The 18389-nt window shown below is 31.5% G+C and overlaps 4 protein-coding genes across 7 annotated transcripts; 3 read left to right on the top strand and 1 right to left on the bottom strand.

The window, feature by feature from the left end:
• Positions 1-3106: 3106 nt before the first annotated feature.
• On the top strand, positions 3107-7056 carry ecd (ecdysoneless cell cycle regulator). The gene is made up of 4 exons (XM_085188340.1): positions 3107-3535; positions 3964-4175; positions 4449-4651; positions 5634-7056. The coding sequence occupies exons 1-4, from the start codon at positions 3528-3530 to the stop codon at positions 6903-6905; spliced, it is 1695 nt and encodes a 564-aa protein (XP_085044466.1). The 5' UTR covers positions 3107-3527; the 3' UTR covers positions 6906-7056.
• A 450-nt stretch (positions 7057-7506) lies between these two features.
• Dhrs4 (Dehydrogenase/reductase 4) lies at positions 7507-12819 on the bottom strand. 4 transcript variants are annotated; one of them, XM_085188342.1, is made up of 7 exons: positions 12728-12819; positions 11967-12361; positions 11222-11399; positions 10813-10890; positions 10152-10298; positions 9210-9344; positions 7507-8414 (listed from the first exon to the last, which is right to left on the bottom strand). In XM_085188342.1, the coding sequence occupies exons 2-7, from the start codon at positions 12104-12106 to the stop codon at positions 8244-8246; spliced, it is 849 nt and encodes a 282-aa protein (XP_085044468.1). In that variant the 5' UTR covers positions 12107-12361; positions 12728-12819; the 3' UTR covers positions 7507-8243. The 4 variants fall into 4 exon arrangements, with proteins under 4 accessions (XP_085044468.1, XP_085044469.1, XP_085044470.1 ...); XM_085188343.1 differs by having other exon boundaries at positions 11967-12171; positions 12728-12793; XM_085188344.1 differs by having other exon boundaries at positions 11967-12156; positions 12728-12789.
• A 1596-nt stretch (positions 12820-14415) lies between these two features.
• LOC146537696 (U6 snRNA phosphodiesterase 1) lies at positions 14416-17988 on the top strand. The gene is made up of 5 exons (XM_085188337.1): positions 14416-14628; positions 14722-14864; positions 14943-15126; positions 15804-15966; positions 16214-17988. Exons 1-5 carry the CDS (start codon positions 14543-14545, stop codon positions 16394-16396), a joined length of 759 nt encoding a protein of 252 aa, XP_085044463.1. The 5' UTR covers positions 14416-14542; the 3' UTR covers positions 16397-17988.
• On the top strand, positions 16416-17988 carry ZC3H3 (Zinc finger CCCH domain-containing protein 3). Its single transcript, XM_085188329.1, has one exon. It carries the CDS (start codon positions 16416-16418, stop codon positions 17802-17804), a length of 1389 nt encoding a protein of 462 aa, XP_085044455.1. The 3' UTR covers positions 17805-17988.
• Positions 17989-18389: the final 401 nt, after the last annotated feature.

Genomic DNA, 18389 nt, shown 5'->3' with positions numbered 1-18389 from the left:
TATTTGGTCGTTGCGCTTGCCAAAACCGTTGTGTTTTTAGTCAAGTTTCTGGAGAGACAATAAACTATCTTATTTATTAAATAATAGCTTTATCAAAAAATTATAAATACAGTATGGTGACAAAATATATTATGTTTGAACTGAGATACAAGCGGAAATGATAAAATGTGCCCTTCATCTGCAATAATATTTTTTAACCATTTTGATGCACATATCAGAATTGTCTTGTAACGACCATTTCTTACAAGTGAAAAATATGCACATACCAGTTTTGTAAAAGAACATAATCGGATTTATTTAATGATATTATGAGGATAACAAAAATGTATTAAACTTAAAACAAATATGTATACTAATGATTAGTAACGATAAACGTAAGGAATTGTTGGTATGGCCCTTTTTTACGTGAAAATCGTTAACCTGATAACGATAAAACAATATGGTACGTTATATTAGTCCTATGGATATTAATACTAATAACAATTAACAAAAAAATGTTTAATAGAAAACTCGAAGGATTGTTAGAAAGTGGTTAGGAAAGACTTATAGATAGATTAAGCCTTTAATGCTTATTCCTTAAATAATTAGGTAAATATGAAGTAAATAAAAAGCGAATTCAATAAGTATTGCAATAATTTTTATCAAGATAATTAAAACTAAATTTAAGTAACACAGTCGCTTTCGTGCCGCACATATACATGGACGTATTTATCGTTACTACAGTAGATCCCTTTGCCTCGAACTCGAATATGGATGACCAAGGAATAGCGCCACACGCACACCCGTGCCAGGGCTTAATGTCTGAAATTAAGTTCAGCTAAAAAGCTGTTAGGCGAGCTCTGTTTTCCTTGGTCATCCACAAGTCGAGTGAGTCAATTGATCGGATCTCAAAGAAAGGCGATGGTTCCGATCCATCTAACTACAGGCCTATTGCCACCCTTGCTCTTGAAAGTGATGGAGAGCGTTATCAATGATCAGCTCTTGGTTTAACTGGAGAATCACTGATTGATTAATGACAGTGGTCGGTCAACCGGTGACCTTCTGGTTTACCTAATCCACCGGTAGGCTACGGCTATTGAAAACAAGGAATAGGGTCTGGCAGTTAGTTAGGACATGGCGAAGGTCTTCTATCGCGTGTGGCATGAGGCGCTCCTTGCAATTTTTCCATCCCATGGCTTTCCGAGAGTTTATGCAAGTGGATCGCTAGCTTTCTCACTGGGCGCAGCCTCAAGGTAACTGTCGACGGTTTTTGCTTGGAGTACATGCCCGTGAACGCTGTCCCTCAAGGCTGTGTGCTGTCCCCTACGCTGTTTCTTCAATATATCAATGACATGTTAGAGGATTCTAGAAAGTGCGTTCCTCTTGTTTTGGTATGCTTTTTTCTTCTTTGTGTACCTCATATTCTTCTAGTGGCAAATTTTCTTTGAATACGGTGCACATGTTAAACCTTTCTTGGCTTAAATATGGGAATTTTATCAGCTTCCAAATTAGTGTAAATAGTTATCTTTATTGTATCCTCCTCATTTTTCTGGCTTCACTTTTTAATCGACTTCATTGAAGAGGACGTTATCAATTTGAGTGCATTTTTTTATATTTCTTACGTCAGAACTTTTGACTGGGTCAACCGATTTTGGCTGGTGCCTCCCGTGTGGTTTTACTTTGATTTGGTCTATTTCTGACAATTTTATCCATGACAAAATCACATAAGTCTTAAATTTGCATTAAGTATGTGCGCAGCAATTGGAAGAATAACTCAATATCATGCTAACCGATTTCGATGATTCTTTTTTTATTGGAAAGGATACACTTCAGGGATAGTTTGATGAGTTTGGTGTTTGGTTACGTTCTAATTATGGGATCCAGTTGAAGTCGGTTTTTTTAAATTGTTATACTTATTGTATACTTCAAACATGTGTGTCGTGATGTGCTTGCTTTGCAGTAATGATTAAACTTGAACTTTTGGCAATAAGCCCAAAACCATTCTCACAGGTTTCTTACAGCAGCTGATTTACAAGAAGGATTTCTTGTTTTACTTTCAGAAGATGATTCTGGTTTGGTGGCATACAATTGCTTTATCCATGTATTAAAAGTATCGTTAGTTAAGTGTCTTCTACAATTGTATTAAGTACGCCTTTCCTATAACTCTCTGCTTTGTATTAAAGTCGCGCTTTTTTTATTGTTGTATATTTCATCAATATGATGGATATCCTTGAAGTTTTCTCCAGCTTGTTTATCTAGTATGAATTGACCAGTTCCGAGTTAGGCTGACTTCCGGCTTACAAATACTCTTGTAGCTTCATCTAGGAACAAATGAGTCGTATTTTCAACCAATACTATATCTGCTCTCTCTGAATCTGCGATTTCTATCGGCAGTGGCTGAGATTTGAGCTCTGCCTCATTATATAACGATAAGGTAGGGCTCGAGTGACGGTTCCCCTTAATGCATTACATTACATAATGTATTACATTCCTCATCGAATCATTGCTGCTGGGTCATAACTGCACATAACGAATTTGTCATTGCCAAAAATAAAAATTAAGTGCACATAACGATTTTGTTAAATTGACTTCCAGACGGGAATACTACATATTTGTTTTTGTAGGCTATGCAGAGTACTATTTTAATGCTATTTAGCGAATAAAAAAAATCAAAAAAATACACATAACGGTTTTGGCAGGCGCACCGACGTAATTATTATAATTTACTACAATTTTAAAATTATTATATTTAATAACAATCAATTTATTATTTGTATAAATATAAACTTTAACCACTATTTTAATTTTTATTACCAATGTTTTTTTTAAACAAATAATGATAGTTATTAGCGGTAAAACAAAGGAAAACTAAGCTTAAGGTACCGTACCCTTTTATTGTTACCTGAGTGCGAGACTCAAAAGTATTTATTTGTTTTCCAAAGTCGTATGTAATCAGTAATGAACTAATGACTAAAGTACAGAAGAATGTGACGTTAAGTGCCATTTAAAGTGCCAGTTTGTATATGACACAATTGAATATACACTTTGTGTTGTGTCAATACTAAATTATGCATACGACTGTACATGTGCACAAACTTCATGTCCATTCATATTCACTTTTGACCACAGAACACACTTACTCACGCTTTTGACTGAGTAAATGTGTTCTGTGCTTTTGACATTAGTGAATAGTGACATTTGAGTGTCATAGACATTATAAAAATTAAAATATATTTGTGTTTTTTCGGGCCATACCGGTCTATAACATTATAAGAAGTTGATAACATTATAACACATGAAATGTGGTATATTGTTGATATTTCACAAACAGTTGAAAGCAAGGAATATTATAATCCATAGAGCTTAGAAGTTTAAAAGTATTATGAAAACCTGGAAGTATATTTATAGCATACTATAAAGATTTTTTTATTATTAAATTACTAAATAATTTACACTCAGGACCTATTTATAATTAAAAAGTATATAAATAAATACATTGTGGAGAAATTCCGGCGGGCACATTACTCTAATTCGTGATCTTAAATGTAATGTATAGGTAGGTAATAAAATCGTATAAAACAATTATTGAATTACTGAGGGCGTCGTGGCGCAGCGGCACAAGGCTGTAACTGTAACGCTGCGGTTGTGGGTTCCATTCGCACTCCAGGAAGTGAAATATTTACTTACGTTTATATTTCTATTTCTTTGCTTTAGTATCGAGGCAAACCGCAGCTTTGAGTTCTGCCACTCAACACACAATACCTCTAGAATTCCCGAGGAAGTGGAGAACGGAGTGTCTTAATACTAGGTTCCCTCTGCTTACCATGCTGTGTGTGGAATACAGCATTAAGCTGATTCGAATTGACTTTGATTAATTATTGAAATATAAAAGAATATTAATAATCTAATTATTAATGTAATTGTTTATTTACGATTATATCATAAATATTATAAATTTTTTATTTTGGGTGCTTTATTTTTCAGGACAATAAAAATGAAACAAAATTGCACTAATCTTAAATTTGAAGACACTGTTCAGTGTTATTACTTTTCAATACAAAAATTATCGGATTTGGAATGGGGACAGCTCTGTAAAGATCTTAATGAGGCAGTATCATTATTTTCTCATGGATATATTTGGCATAGAGACAAATTTAAAATTACTTTACCTTTACATAATGATGAAGAAGAAAAAGGTAGATTTTTTTATGGAAACTAAAATAAAAATTATTTTATTATAATATAACATACCATACTTGATCAATAAAAAAGTAAAATCAGCATAATTATGTACTTTTATATATCAATCCAAGTATTATTATTGTATAATGTAAATATATTGGAATTTATTCTTTTGAATCCATTCACTCTTTGTGGTTTTGGTTAGATGGCTGGAAAGGAGGTTAAGTTTTGAGTCACTTTACAATTTTATATACAGATTTAATTAGTTAAGAATTCTTTATTTTTAGACTGCCTAGAACATCTTATAAGTGTCACATGTTTTGGTGATAATCTTGAAGATGAATGGTATATTGTTCATCTTTTGATAGAACTTACAAAAAAATACACAAACTTGATTGTCAAAATAGAAGACAATGATGGAGATTTCGTCTTGATTGAAGCAGCTAACTATTTACCTGCATGGGCTAATCCTGATAACACTGAAAATAGGGTAATATATTTTTCTATGAAAAATATTTCTTTTCTTTCTATGAATTAGAAATATGCACGAAAGTAGAGCCATCTCGCAAATGCAATTATAGAGGTTTATGCTACATAGTGAATGACAATTGCTTACAATAAGTAAATAGAAAATATATAGGAAGTTATTATAAAAACTGGTTTTAAACCATGGGGCAGGGGCGCAAGTGTGTTCGAAAACTATGCTGAGAGGAAGTAAACATCCTATAAAAAATAAAGTAGTCTTTAATTGAAACTGCATTTTGTCACAGTTAATTTATTTAATAAAAGTTTGAAATCAATAATTAATTTGTTTAATAAATGACATACCAGCAATGTCTTGTAGTTAGTTCATAATCATTTTTATTGGTGAATACCAATAATTATAATTCCATATATTTTAGTGAGTATCATATATCATTTATATGTAATAATTAATAAATATCCTAATAAAATGCAGCACAAATATAATTGATTTAATTAGTATTGTGATTTAAGATTGTGTAATATCGGACATTAAATTATATTATAATAATATCAGAAACTTGAGACCAGTTTTCGCATAGGGGGCATAAAGTATGACTGTAAAAGACACTGGTTGTGGATCCGAACCCCATGCGGGAAAACTAAATATTTATTTAAATTTATACTTCCGCTTCTTCACTCTGGTGTCGAGGCAATGCTTTCAGTATTCAGCGGAAAGTGGGTAGTGGAGTGTTTTAACATTAGGTTCCCTCTGCATACCCTGTATGTGTGCGGGATAAGCGTGAAGCGCGTTATAAGAAAAATATCTAACTAGAAATGTGACGGTTGGGAGTTTAAATCACCTTCAGAAGGATGACTAAAATTACTTTTTTTTTGGGTACTGCCACTCAACATGTAATATTAAAAATTTAATCATAGGAGTATAAAATATCTTGACATTAGGTTCAGTTGTAAGATTTTAATGTACAATATTCCATACTGTGTTCCAGGTTTTTATCATCAATGGAAATATTCACATCATACCACCTTCAATTGTTTCCATTTCTTCAAACCTGAAATTAAGTGAAGCTCTAGAAATTGTGAAGCTTAAAACAATGGAAACCAAAGCATCTTCAATGATCCAAGAAAGTATATTAAAACGAGTTAATTCTGCAAAACAGCTTAGTATGAACATTCATAAAGGTGTTGTTAAAGTACCATTAGAAATAGCAACTGTATTGACATTGAAACCTACACTAATTTCAGCTCTTGTATCTTCTTTCTGTAATGCTGATGCTTTAGAAGCTGAGCAGTATAAAACTATAGAATTTAATGATTGTGTTAATACTGAAATTTTATTTACTAAACATTTATATGCAATGCTTAAACATACTAAGTTACCAAATTTTACTGCACTAAAACAATTTGAAAAGGACAATGCAAGTAAAATTGGCATTAAATTAACCTGTGGATACAAAACTATAATGAACAAACTATCTAAAGATATTTTTACTACACATGAATATCGGCAATTTTTAAATGCTCTAACCAGATATGGATTTTTTAAAGGAAATATAGAAGGATCAAAGGAATACAATGAATTGTTAGAAAAAGCTAAAGATTACTTTTATAAAATAGAATGCCCATTAAATACTTATATTGCAAATCAAATAAATGATATTAAATTATCTGCAGATTATGAAATAACCAAAAAATCTGTGAAAGATAGATCTAATATGTGCTATTTTGAAGAAGAAAGTGATGAATGGTTAAACATGCGTCCAGAACAATTAGATGAGATTTTAAATACACACTATAGTGGTTCAGTAAAAATAAATAGTGAAAAACCAACATCTACTGCTATAACAAATAAAGTAAGTGATTTCCTTAAAAAATCATCAGATTTTGAAGGCATTGAACTAAGTAGGAATGATGAACATGATAGTAATAATGTTGAATTTAATTCTGAGGAATTTGTAAGTTCTTTAGAAAAAATGTTGAATATAGTGTCTAATAATGGTACTGCTTCTGATTCAAGTGATTTTAGTGATGAGAATGACGTTGAAACAAATAATGTCAGCTTAGAACAAGATTTTGAATTAGCGACAAAACTAAAATCCGCACACAAAATGAGCAATGATAAAGATATATTACAAAATTTAATACAAAGCATGAAAGAAGAAGGATTGTCAGGACCATCGAGCACAGTTTTAAAAACGATAGGAATAACTAAGAAAAATTTATTAGACTCTGATGATGATGATGATGAGGATACTATATAATATTATTTTCATTATTTTACAAAATATGTGCTATTACAGAATATATTGCCAAATTTTGTAAAGGATCATGTATTAAATTTATATCTCTATAATTAATACTGATGTCCCTAATAAGCCATGATAGCAATATAAATAATATTCCATGACTAAATGTTTTCAGTTATTTTTAGCTTCACTCTGGATCCCGCTCACCCGCTCATTATGGCATCAGTTGATGATTGTTGTCAAAATGATTCGCAACTGACTGTATAAGCGCAGACTTATGGACTGACGATCCAGAATATGGTGATTCAAATATTTTCTATGGGTAGACACAGGTTAACACTCCGTACCCCAACCACCGCCCAATTTTCGACACATTGGTGTTTCGCATGTTGAATGGTGGAACCCAATGCTGTGTCTTTGTCTTCTTACCAGAGAGGAAAGTAAATTTTAAAAATCCCCGACAGGAAATCGAGCCCACAACCATTCTGTTTACAGCCTATATGTGTAAGTTACACATACTAAAGTGTACTTGCTATAAATAATTTTTGTAAGTACAAATTCAGCTAAGTAGCTATAAAATGAATTATATTTAAAGCAAAAGTAAATAAAAAAAATATTTTATGAATAATAGTTTTTAATTAACATTTTTATAAACATTTTACTCACAACAATAAAAATGAGCATTTTAAATAAAAATAACTTCAACCAATATTTGGTTAAATATTTGCCACTAGACTTAAAATATAATCGTCAAAAATACAATGCATATATGTATTTATCTTAATAAAATAAAGAATGACATACACCAACCGAAAACACTGTAAAATGGTGTAAAGTAAACAGCTGATACATATAATATGAATTATACAATAAAAGAAACATTATATATTTTATAATCTTATTTAAGTACCATTGTACTTAAAATTTACATAATATTATAATATTGGAATATTTTTATTTGTTTGCGTCCTACTGTGTTTTTTTTTATTTTCTAGACATTGATGTAGTGATTGGTGCTGGCACAATCGGAATACCACAATGAAAGAACACAACAGAACATAAAATGAGAATGATCTCATGGAAAATGACACATCCATTGCATAATTTCAAAAAGTTACCCAATCATAATATCATTTTACTGCGCAAGTATTTGCTTTAATATCTAATCGAGTATCAGATGTTTCAGTTGTTAAATATTTTCGTTTCTATTTCTAAATCAGTTTAAATCAGTTTTTTGCTATGCTATTAATATAATGCAACTTTAAAAATGATTTAATGCTTTTTTAAATGCTTTTAAAATTAATTAAAAATAAATATTTGGTCAATCTTGTCCATATAATTGATGACTTATACTTATAGATGTGCGTAAGTGCCGCCGGCCACTATGAGAGTTTCGCCGGTCATGTAGCTGGCGTCGTCGGACGCGAGGAAAGCGACTGCGCCAGCTATCTCCGAAGGCTTACCAAATCTCTTCATAGGTACTATTGACAGACTCTTCTCTTTACCAATTTCAGAAGATGTTATCTGTAATTAATATAATATTTATTAGCTTTACGCCATAACTCGCATATTGCCGGGAAAGAGAGAAGCTAGTGTTATTGTGACTCCTTTCCCTGCGCGTCACTCAATTTTCTAGACTAAACTTCTAGAGTTTTGAGTGGTGGTGAATTAATCAAAAAAGTTTAGAATCCAGTCGTGGCGCAGGGGCGCAGGCGTCTTACCGTAAATTCGACAGGTTTTGCGTTCGATTCCCAGTCGAGGAAATGAAATGTTTAATGTTTCCATTCCGCCGCTCTGGTGCCGAGGCAAAGCCCGGCGTTGAGTTCCGCCACTCAACATGCAATTCCTCCAGAATTTAGGGGGAAGTAGGATGCGGATTGTCTAACACTAGGCTGCCCCTGCCAACCCTGAAGCTGAAAGAGATCCAAGGCGGGCTTTGTCTTTTTACCACAATCCGCAATCATTGCGTTTACGATCAGAGTACTTGTGTACCACGATAGCCTTACTTTTTTAATAAGTAAAAATAGCTATAATAATCATAACTGAAACCGTCGTGGCCAACCCGAGGTGCACAACGTCCGACTGTAAACTTGTCGGCTGTGGGTTGATGAGTCGCCAACTCGAGGGGGACATAGTGACTTAACACTAGGTTCCCTTTGCCTACCCCGCTGTATGCCAGATATACAGTGAGGCTTAAACAAACAAAATTATATTTTTAACATTTTTAAAGTATGTACGTATTATTCCACACTTAGGAAAGAAAAATACTTATTTAAAAAATGTATAAAAAATTGATAATAAAATCATAATTATAGTTACCGCAGAAGCAAATTTCGTGGCGACTATCCCCGGTGCGACGCAATTAACCCTGATATTGTCATTCACAACTTCATTTGCAATGGCTTTAGTCAAACCGAGGAGAGCTGTTTTGCTAACGCTATACGGTCCCAAAGGCTAAAATTAAAATATACAAGTAAATGTATGAATACATGTATGCAGAGTGGAAGCCTCAGCGCTCCTTTTACGGGAACAGCATATAGGGTAAACTATTTCAAATCCATACCTAAAGTAACTAATCAAGATACCTCAACAGTTTAGATGTAGGATTTCCATACCTGTATTTCGTGTGACGCAGTTACTCATAGATACAAATAACGTAAACGCTTGCTAGTACAAAAATACTACTAAAGATTAAACAATTTTGAACTTTATCGCCATACCGACTCTATTTCAGAATGAGGCGTGTGCGGCGGTGTTCCTTTAATAGGTTTATATGTGCGTGCGTAGTCTTTAACAAATGGCAATTTATTTTACAACGATAATTTTATTATTTATATTAGTATAAAAAGTTTTTTTTAATTTGTATTAGGCTTTTATATAGTAGTTAAAACTGTGGTTTCAATTAAAGTGCTGCTGACAAAAACACTCTGTATACCTAATGATATATATAAATATTTGCAATAAGGAATTTTCTATTCTACTCTACTATAAAAATAAAAACACACATTTTTCATATTTCCGAAGCAATTCTGAGATCGTATCTATTGCTATATTCTATGGAGAATACTACACTGCATAACCAATGGATATAATTTATTTTCTTAGGTTAAAGGAACTGCTAAAAAGAGCTGCATAAAATCGTTCACTTAAATGAAAAAATAACACATCATAGAAATTACCTAGGAAATATATTTTGTTCGTATTTTATTTTAATCGCCCAATAGATCTATGAATGTACTCGTACATAGAGAACAGATTTACCTCCATTGGCTGGTAACCGGCAATGGAAGACACAAATATTATACTGCCTCCTCCACGCTTTATTAACTCCGGGTACGCCTCTTTGGCCAACATCCACGAGCACTTCACGTTTACCTCAAAGATTTTATCCCAAACATTTTCATCTGTCTAAAATATAAAAATAAAGCGTTTAAGTCCAAATACATACATACATACATACATACAATACACCTTTATGATGTACCAAACATCAATGAAATATTCTGCTCTGGTAACGAGGTAAAGCGCAGCGTTGAGCTCCGCCAATCAACACGCAATGCCTCCAGAATTCGGCGGGAAATGGTGAACGGAATCTTGACATTAGGTTGCCTACCCTGCTGTGTGCATGATACAGCGTGAAGCTGTTTTTATCTCAAGATCGACCTTAGAGTTGAGATTGGTTTATACATAAGTAAATACAGGCTTCAGTCGTCGAGTCTTGCGCTAAAGTGTTATAAAGAGACTCAAGTGTAATTACGTACTTTTTACCGGTTAGAAAGAAAATTAAAAATACAAGATTTTTTTTGTTGTTTTAAATATTAGGGAACTGTAGATATCAATAAGACCGTTAACTTATTCTAAACATTAATTAGCATTTTTTATTCTTATATCTTGAGAATTAGTTGAGTAAAGATTAATATACCTCTAATACTGGTGATACAGCAGGATTCACGGCGGCATTTGAAACAAGAATGTCGACGCCTCCAAATTTACTTTTTGCCTGTAAAAGTAAATTTAATGGTAATTTTACCATTTTAAAGTGTTGTTCTACACTAAGGATAGAAAAATATTTATTGAACCTAGCGGGACCAGTACACTAGGAAACAGTCTTGGGCGATTTCCAAGAGGCGGGGGTGCGGTCAATAAAAAATTGACCATAGCGGGTATGGTCAATTTTTTATTAAAAACAACGTACTCCGAAATTGAAATCAAAATTTATATTAAATCCACTTAATAAAAAATATAATAAAAACTTTAAACATTTTATACAATATATTTGTGTGAATTAGAACATCCTGATTGTGTTTCAAGAAAATCGTAAAAATACTTACAAAATCAAATAACTTTTTTCTCTGGTCAGCGTTGCCCACGTGACAAACGAGTCCTTCAGCGTTGATGCCATCGTCGCGGAGACTGGCTGTTGCTTTTTTAACGTTTTCTTCTCTCCTACTGCTAATAACTACCGAGGCACCCTCTTCGCCTAATCTTTTCGCTATAGCGTAACCTATTCTGTTGAAAAGTACTACTAATAAAATATGTGTTATTTTTTTATAAAGTGAATAATAAGTGACTGAGGCCAGTCGTGGCGTAGGGGCGCAAGTGAGTGGCAAAGCGCGGCGTTAAGTTGCGCCACTCAACACGCTATGCCTCCGGAATCCAGCGGAAAGTGGGAAATCGAGTGTCTTAACACTATTCCATCTCTTGTGCGCGGACTACAATGTGAAGCTGATTTATTTTAATTTCATAAAATAATACAGTTGTGTAAAAACTCTAATAAGTACCTACTTATATATGTATTTTTACTTTGTCTAGACTCAACTTAAATTATTTCTTTTCTTTCAAAATGGCTTTGAATCAAGTCAGAATAATTTTATGTAAAAATACCTAAAAGGCTAGTTTTATTATAGCAAAAGAAACAATCACAATACACACAGCATTTAATTAATAAAAATAATTTTAATTACTTTAAGGTGAACTTGTTTAACGCCGTGCATAATATGTAGGTAATTACAGTATACTAAACAATAATAATAATACGGTTAAATAAACTACTTAGAAATATATACATCAACTTACCCATCAGTTGAAGCTGTTACTATAGCTACCTTGCCTTTAAACCTGTCACTGTGGAATTTTTTTGCACTTGTTGTCTGAGCGAACATCTTTGAAACTGAACTTGTCGAGAAAATTATACTAGATCGTAACATATTGAACATGCAGTTTGGACTTAAAGTCCAAAGTTTAAAGATTGTGTCAAGTTTCGGTCCTAAATAAATTTAATCTTAATGGATATTTGAATATTAATTAAAATTATCATAAACCAATATATCGTAATTTGGGTTGAATAGCGGTAGAGTCGATTAAGAAATTTTGAGAATTTTGCACTATGTGTATAACTACTTGTCAAAAACCTAGGCAGCACTTGCACTGAACAATCGTAGGCATAATGAATGATAGATAGACATATACTCCTGAAAGTTGACAAAAACATTTCTTAGTTTTTATCACTATTCAAATTACTCATCGCAATTTCTGATCACTCATCGCAGATATGATAAAATATATAATTAATACTTTATATATTTTGTCATATGTATAAAATTTACCGATTGGATTGCTTTATGGAAATTAATTAATGACTTATTAAGTGCGAATAGTATTGTTAAAAAATATATTTCGTTTCTGAGTGATCTGCTAATAATATACGGAAGGTTCTTAAAACGACGACTACGAAAGTATTTCACTGATTCTTAGCTTAAAAAATGTAAAGTATATTTGTGAAATACTGATATTTAAACATGTTAAAAAAGAAATGTAAATCTAAAATCATAATATACCTATTCACCCCTAATTTATGATCATGACAGTCCAAATACTATCAAAATTATTAACATCAAGGTCTCATCAAGCAATATTACATATGTATATATCTAGATATGCTGTGATTTTTCGTTGATGCTTATATATAGTCTGTATGACTACAAATTTTTGACTACCATGAAACCTTAAAATAAGAAACACAATAAGAACGGAACACAATAAGATATTGATCGATATATTTAAATACCAATATTTACCTTCGTCTTTTAAAATGTATAATCTGGAAACAATAAATCTTAGCCTGGCCAAACACGTACAATAATATTGTCATTGTTATTGCTCTACTGGGATCGGTCTATTATTACTGACAAGTATATTGTTGCTAATAGACCTGATATAGCATTAGTAGACCGAGTGGCGCGCCGCGCAATGGTTGTTAATGTTACTACCTCACATGATGACAATCTCGTGAAGGCCGAAAAAAAAATTATCAAAATATTTGGACTTAGCCCATGAGATTACCGCCATGTAGGATGTCAATGCGACTATCATTGTGCCGATAGTGGTTTCAGTTAACGGTTTAATAGCGAAAAGCCTCAACTAACATCTTAAAAGGTTATCGCCTTGCTGTTGGATCAAGAACCGGATGTAGAAGACTTACCTGAGACGGCACGTGTTGTGAGGAGGTTCCTCTCTCTGGAGCCATTTCCACCGATGGCTTAAACCCTTGTTCCACCCTCGGAAGAGTGTTTTTTTAAATATTTTTAAATGTAACATTTATTTCTCTTATGTAATAAAAATATATATTGTTGTCAACATTGTGTTGCGTGTGTGTTGTGGCCGGTTTTTCGATATTGATCAAAATTATCGTAGATTTCTAGAAATTGTTTTTGTCACGGCGATATCGAGGGATGGCAGGCTTATTATCAATAATATTGACATGTGTATGTGTAGTAGAACAAAAAACAATGTAAATAGCGAAAATAATGTTGATATTACTACTCCCGCGGAAAAACAATATTTAAAACAGTTAATTAAAACACGGGAAACTTATTCAGAGCTAAGGAATACAACATTTAAAGCATATCACGATAAAGCTAAAATTAAAATGTAACCAAATAGAGATAACATATTTTGAAATCTTTCGTCCTCATGTAATTTTTTAAAATCATCTTCAGTGATCGTAAAAGTAGCTTCACGTTGTATGCTGCACACAGTAGAGTAGGCAGAGGGAACTTAATAATAAGACACTCCGTTCCTGATTTTCCTCCGAATTCTGGAGGCATTGCGTCTTAAGTGGCCAAACTCAACGCTGTGCTTGGCCTTGACACCAGAACGAAGAACGAGTGGGAATCGCACCCACAAGCTGTCGCATCTATAGTAACATTTTGTGGCCCTGGGCCACGAAGGGCCTCTGTTATAGTTCATTCATAATATTGAAATGATTAAACTCTTTGATCAATCTTTTTTATTGTCTTTTCTGTAAGTAAGCTAAATGCAATAACTAAACCAATGGCTTATTTCAGTCTAGCTATTTTAGATTTAACACGTACGCATAAAATAAAGATACTGAGCGACTGCGTCAGATTTTACAACGAAATATTGTCAATAATATTGCGTAGTGTGCGGGGCTATATATATTGAACAATATTATTGTCAATCTTATTGACACTAATAATGTCTGTGTTGTGTGACAAGCCTTTGGATAAATGTGTTCTGTGGTAATTCTGTACCTTAAGCTTAAGTATTGAAGTTCTGTTTTTTACTTTTTGTTATTAAAATATTATGAACACTTCATTTATATAAAAACTCCTCATTTCTTAAAGTAATCAATGTCTGGATTGTCATATATTTGTGATTACGGTGAATCACAATCAGAAGACAGTGATAAAGAGGAAAACTTTCCTCCTGTAAAAAAGTAAGATAAAAAGCATAAGCATAAAAAAAAATATATTAAATTTATTGTTAGTTACAAAAATAACTTAATAATGTATTATTATTTCTTTCTTAGAGTTAAGTTTCCAACTCCTAACTTGAGTGGAGTGTCTGTTATACCCAATGAAAATCATGTTGATGATCCATCAGAACATGGAGGTAGGATTCGAGCGTTTCCACATGTAAGAGGAAATTGGGTCACTTTTATCTATATTGATTGTAAGTTATATTTTAGTTCTCCCTAGCTATTAGTGAATAAACAACTCTTATTTGATAACCAAAGGAATTGTATTTCAGATTCAATAAAGGATAATTTATCAAAGACAGCAAAAAAACTGATAGACTTCATACTGCTGTTTGACAAATCTTATACATTATGTGAAGATTTTCATATAAGTCTTTCTAAAACATTTGTGTTAAGGTATCACATGATAAATTCATTCATCAATTTCTTACAAAAAACTTTAAGTGAAGTTAAAAGGTACAATTATTTTTTACTTAGTTATAGCATTAAGTGATGTTAAAATTTATAATTATTTTTAATTTAATTATAGCAATCCAAATGCAGCTTCACCCTCTTAAACTTATTGTTAAGTTATAGGTAAATTATAAAAAATCTATGTATTTATTTTGCAAGGTGCTTGCTAATCCATGATCCGAGAACAATTTTCATTTGTACATATCAAATAATGTTCTTACACAATTTTTTTTATATGCCAGTCAAAAAGAACCTGCAATCTTTCTATCCAGACATTTTAAGTTTTAAACTCCACCACTATATCATCAAGTAACAGAGGGAATGGGGGGGATAGCTTAAAAATTGTGAAAAAAGAAACATGGACAGTTACTTTCAAGTCATTCAATAATTTTTGTCTGAAAGTGGAACAAACAATCATCCTTCCAATTTTTCAAATTCGTAATTTTATGACGATATACTTATATTTTGTCTACTATAATAAAATATGTTCAGCATTTGAATGTAATAAATAAAATCAATTATATTTTTTATTTTAGTCAAGGTCAGTCTCACTCTTCGTGTTTGGCCCCCCAAAAAAACCCTGTGAAGCTGCAAAAGTCCATACAAATATACAATTCACTTATTTTTATAAAATTTATTTGAAATTCATTTTAGAGATATTTTTAATATTTTTATTTCAGTCTTGAGTTAAATTTCGATTCTGTTGAAGTTTATTGTAATGAAGAAGAAACAAGAACGTTTATAGCACTTAAAGTAGATTTATGGAGTCACAAAATTTTGTGTGATATAACTTTGAAGATAGATGATATTTTAGAAGAATTTAAACTACCAAAATTTTATGATGTGAGTAGGCATAATCTAACATTTTAAATATGTGTTTGTGTGTGGGGGGAGGGGTATGATTGTGATAAGAACCCACATTGATGTAAGTTCTAACATATTAGACCAAATATAACTAACATTGAATACATGTGTCATAAACAGTTTTTTACCTGAAGCTTATTAGTTTATTCATTTTTATTATATTTTATATCATGTGTATTTTTATAACAATTGAAGGTATGTAGGTCTGCATATATTTTTGTTTTAGAAACCATCATATCACATCAGCATACTTAGTATTAATGGAAATAAAAAAGCAGAAATTTCACAAGCATTAAGCAAATTGAATGAACAAATTTTTAAGGAAAAAGAAGACTATCCAGAACCATACATTGTTGACAAAATAAGTTGCAAGTGTGGTAATAAATATTATCAATATTGCTTGAACTGAGAGAAAGAAAGAAACAAAAATGGATAGAAATTTTAACAACAAAGTCTACATCAACCCAAATTTCAAAGGAAAACCACATATTCAGTCATTTAGTACAAATTCTTCTAAAACTTACATAAATAGGCATTATACAGAAACTCAAAACAAAGGCTATACAGGTCACTCTATTCCTAACAATAGAAAAATATATGTCAATCCAAATTTTATACAAACAAGTAACATTCCACAAGCAAGTAGCACATTGACACCAGAAGGAGGATACCAATATAATGAATATATCACCAGGGTATCAAAATATTCTTTTGTTAGAAATATTTCAAGTAACAATATGCAAAATCAGTCAAATCAAATTGTTGATAGGAATAAAAATACCAACAATACAATAATTTGTAATCAAACTTCTAATAACAATGAAAGTACAGTCACATTATCAAAATCTCGTTACTGTATAATAAAAAAAAAAAAATTCAATCAGCCTTCTTTGGGCTATCCCATTTCTACTCAAGAAAGTAACATTAACATTAAAAAGGAGCCTACAGAAAAAGTTGCTAAAATTAAAATAAGTAAATATAAAACAGTACCCATAACCTACTTGAATAAAAGAAATGAGTGTAATAGATTAAACAAACAGTCAACAATAAGAGCAGCCAAATGTGAAAAGCATGTTAAATTACTTAAAACAAATCAATATAAATATATAAAGCCTAATAGAGTTTCATTAATGAATAAAATCACTGTTAAACCTATTTCAAAAATGAATATAAGAATCAATAAAAGTTCATGGCATAATAATAGCAAAACAAAAGTGACGAAAGCTATATTTCGAATTAATAATATTCCATGCAGACTATTCACTAAATATGGCAAATGCTTGAGGCAGATGTATGGAAATTGCCAATATCTCCATGACAAAAAGCATGTATCGTTATGTAGAAAATTTCTAAAAGGTATATGTCATGATAATAATTGTTTCCTTTCACACGAACTGACTGCAAAAAAGATGCCTACTTGTTATTTTTATTTAAAAGGAATGTGTACAAAAGATAACTGTCCATACGTACATATTAAAAAAAGTGAAAACATAAAAATTTGCCAAGATTTCTTAAAAGGATATTGTGAAAAGGGAGAATCATGTCTATTCAGACATAATAAAAATGAACAAAGCCCTGGAAATAATAACTCTAAAAGAAAGAGACAGCCGGTTAACAAAGTTGTAAAATGTGTTAAAATAAGCAAAAAATATAAGAAAAAAGAAATAATTAACAATCAAAAAGATATACTGAAGGGTACTGATGAGTGTGACGTTGACCACCGATACTATAAGGAACTTGTAACTGATGAAAACACTTGCCAGATAAAGCCCACTAGGTGTAAGCTAGGTATCTTACCATCTTTCATTCAGTTGTAAAATTGAGTAGTATAAATTGAATCGAACTCACAACCGTTGCGTTCAGAGCCACCGCGCCAATACGGCGACGGCTTCATGTCATTATTTTTTTATTATATTTTTGTACAATTTGTTGGCAAGTAAAGTTGAGGTTATATTATGTTTTGTATGTAAATTAATATGAAAAATAAATTATATATTTTGATTGTGTGTTTAAATATACAAACAAACAATTATTAATTTTTATAGTGGTAAAATATAATAAACAATCTTGATAAAAGTTTTATTAAAAAAGTGAATCGAAAAAGAAACTAAAAACAAAATAAGTAACTTAAATAACAAACTTGTAACGTTAATAAGAAAATTCTTAAAGTAATGTAAATATATACTAAGAAACATTGAGTCATTGGCGTTGCGATGCGTGATCTTTTTTAATTTTCAATTTTTTTTCAAATATTTATATATATATATATATATATATATACGAACTGAACTGAGCTTGAAATATTTTTATATATTTATATATCTTATCCAATGAAACATGAATTACCAAAACGAAACTACTCAGAAACAAAACTTATGTAGGTATGTATGTTCAAATTAAGA

This window comes from Heliconius melpomene, chromosome 7 (genome assembly GCF_056956725.1).
Source record: "Heliconius melpomene rosina isolate 202511_hmr_F chromosome 7, ASM5695672v1, whole genome shotgun sequence".
NCBI lineage: Eukaryota > Metazoa > Arthropoda > Insecta > Lepidoptera > Nymphalidae > Heliconius > Heliconius melpomene.
Note: the sequence above shows the minus strand (reverse complement) of the source record. Positions and strands in the feature narration are given on the sequence as shown.

Excerpts from the sequence above, each read along its gene's own strand:
- LOC146537696 (XM_085188337.1), top strand. The coding sequence starts at position 14,543 with ATGTCTGGATTGTCATATATTTGTGATTACGGTGAATCACAATCAGAA. Across the intron at positions 14,629-14,721 it reads AACTTTCCTCCTGTAAAAAA|AGTTAAGTTTCCAACTCCTA; the intron begins GTAAGATAAAAA and ends TTTCTTTCTTAG. Across the intron at positions 15,127-15,803 it reads ACTTTAAGTGAAGTTAAAAG|TCTTGAGTTAAATTTCGATT; the intron begins GTACAATTATTT and ends TTTTTATTTCAG.
- ecd (XM_085188340.1), top strand. Across the intron at positions 4,176-4,448 it reads TAATGATGAAGAAGAAAAAG|ACTGCCTAGAACATCTTATA; the intron begins GTAGATTTTTTT and ends CTTTATTTTTAG. Across the intron at positions 4,652-5,633 it reads CTGATAACACTGAAAATAGG|GTTTTTATCATCAATGGAAA; the intron begins GTAATATATTTT and ends ACTGTGTTCCAG.
- Dhrs4 (XM_085188342.1), bottom strand. The coding sequence starts at position 12,106 with ATGTTCAATATGTTACGATCTAGTATAATTTTCTCGACAAGTTCAGTT. Across the intron at positions 10,299-10,812 it reads CTGTATCACCAGTATTAGAG|ACAGATGAAAATGTTTGGGA; the intron begins GTATATTAATCT and ends TTTATATTTTAG. Across the intron at positions 8,415-9,209 it reads CCACGAAATTTGCTTCTGCG|ATAACATCTTCTGAAATTGG; the intron begins GTAACTATAATT and ends TATTAATTACAG.
- ZC3H3 (XM_085188329.1), top strand. The coding sequence starts at position 16,416 with ATGGATAGAAATTTTAACAACAAAGTCTACATCAACCCAAATTTCAAA.